Below are 1,247 nucleotides of genomic sequence, written 5' to 3'. Positions count from 1 at the left end.
GAAAGAAATGGTAACAAGTGGCTGCTAAATAGAAACTGAAGCTTAGAGAAAAAGAGGTGTCTGGAGAATTTTCAGTGGGATGGCGGGAGTAGAAGCAGTCCTCTTTTCTACATAAATACGCTACCAGTTTATATAATAGTTCAGGTTTCCCTATCACACGGTCTCAAAGACAAAAACCCTCATGAACGGCGGGGTCTCCCATTCGCACTCCTGAGAGTGCGGGAAAATCACTCCCTGAGGGTGTCGGAGGCTGTGAGGAGGATCATCCAGGCTGGACCATTTCTCAGCTCATAACTCAAAACCCACTCACCAGTTCCACCACACTCCAGTTTTAACCTTTAAATACCTTTAAATAAAAAGGTCTTTATTATTCTTAGATCATGCCTTGTAAATACCTTTAACCCACTCACCAGTTCCACCACACTCCAGTTTTAACCTTTAAATACCTTTAAATAAAAAGGTCTTTATTATTCTTAGATCATGCCTTGTAGTAACTTTGCATCTAAGTTTCACATTTTCTATTAAGTATCTTTCACCTACATGTTGAACCTTTTTTAGAAAACTCTGACCATAGTGCATGCACCCTGAAGACAAGCCACCACCACGAGCACCTCAGACACAGCTTTAGAGACTGCAGTTACTAACTATACCTTTTGTCCTGCGATCACAACACGATCCCCCAACTTGAGGCCGAGAGATGTCAGCATTGCCTTGCTAGTCATGTGCTCATAACTTGCAAGCATGGCCTTTGAGATGCTGCAGGACAGAGGCGCGGCATCGAGTAGCATCTGCTTAATTTCCTTGGCAGTTGCCGCGGCGTCGGCCATTTCTAGCGGCATGTCTACTGGGTCTGGGACGACATCAGCAGGGATCTGCCCTTTGTCGTTCTACAAACAAATATGAGAGAAAATTTCCAACTCTTATATACTTATAGCAACAGACAGTCACATAAAATTTTTGTTGGAGGAATTTTAAGCTAAATTCATTCATAGTTTATTTATTCAAAAACTATTTCCTTAACACCTACAACATGCCAGGTACCATCCTAGGTGAAGATACCGCAGGCTTAAAAAGCTCTGCTCACAAAGAGCTCACATTCTGGTGGGAGATACAAACCTTAAAAAATACAACAATTATATGGTATAATAAATGGTAATAACTGGCGTGGAGAGGGGAGGAAGGCAGGGAAGGGGAATAGCAAGCAGGGACAGAGGTGGTTACAGGGGGAGCTACTTATATAGGCTCAC

General features: G+C 42.7%; 1 protein-coding gene across 1 annotated transcript in view; it reads right to left on the bottom strand.

Annotated features, from left to right (window-relative positions):
• CLIP4 (CAP-Gly domain containing linker protein family member 4) overlaps positions 1-1,247 on the bottom strand; it is a 61,003-nt gene that overhangs the window by 38,614 nt on the left and 21,142 nt on the right. The window contains 1 exon segment of the mRNA XM_003787497.2: positions 651-917. Within this exon segment, the coding sequence (XP_003787545.1) occupies positions 651-917 (267 nt within the window).

Source organism: Otolemur garnettii, unplaced genomic scaffold (genome assembly GCF_000181295.1).
Source record: "Otolemur garnettii isolate 467f Iridium unplaced genomic scaffold, OtoGar3 scaffold00022, whole genome shotgun sequence".
Taxonomy (NCBI): domain Eukaryota; kingdom Metazoa; phylum Chordata; class Mammalia; order Primates; family Galagidae; genus Otolemur; species Otolemur garnettii.
Note: the sequence above shows the minus strand (reverse complement) of the source record. Positions and strands in the feature narration are given on the sequence as shown.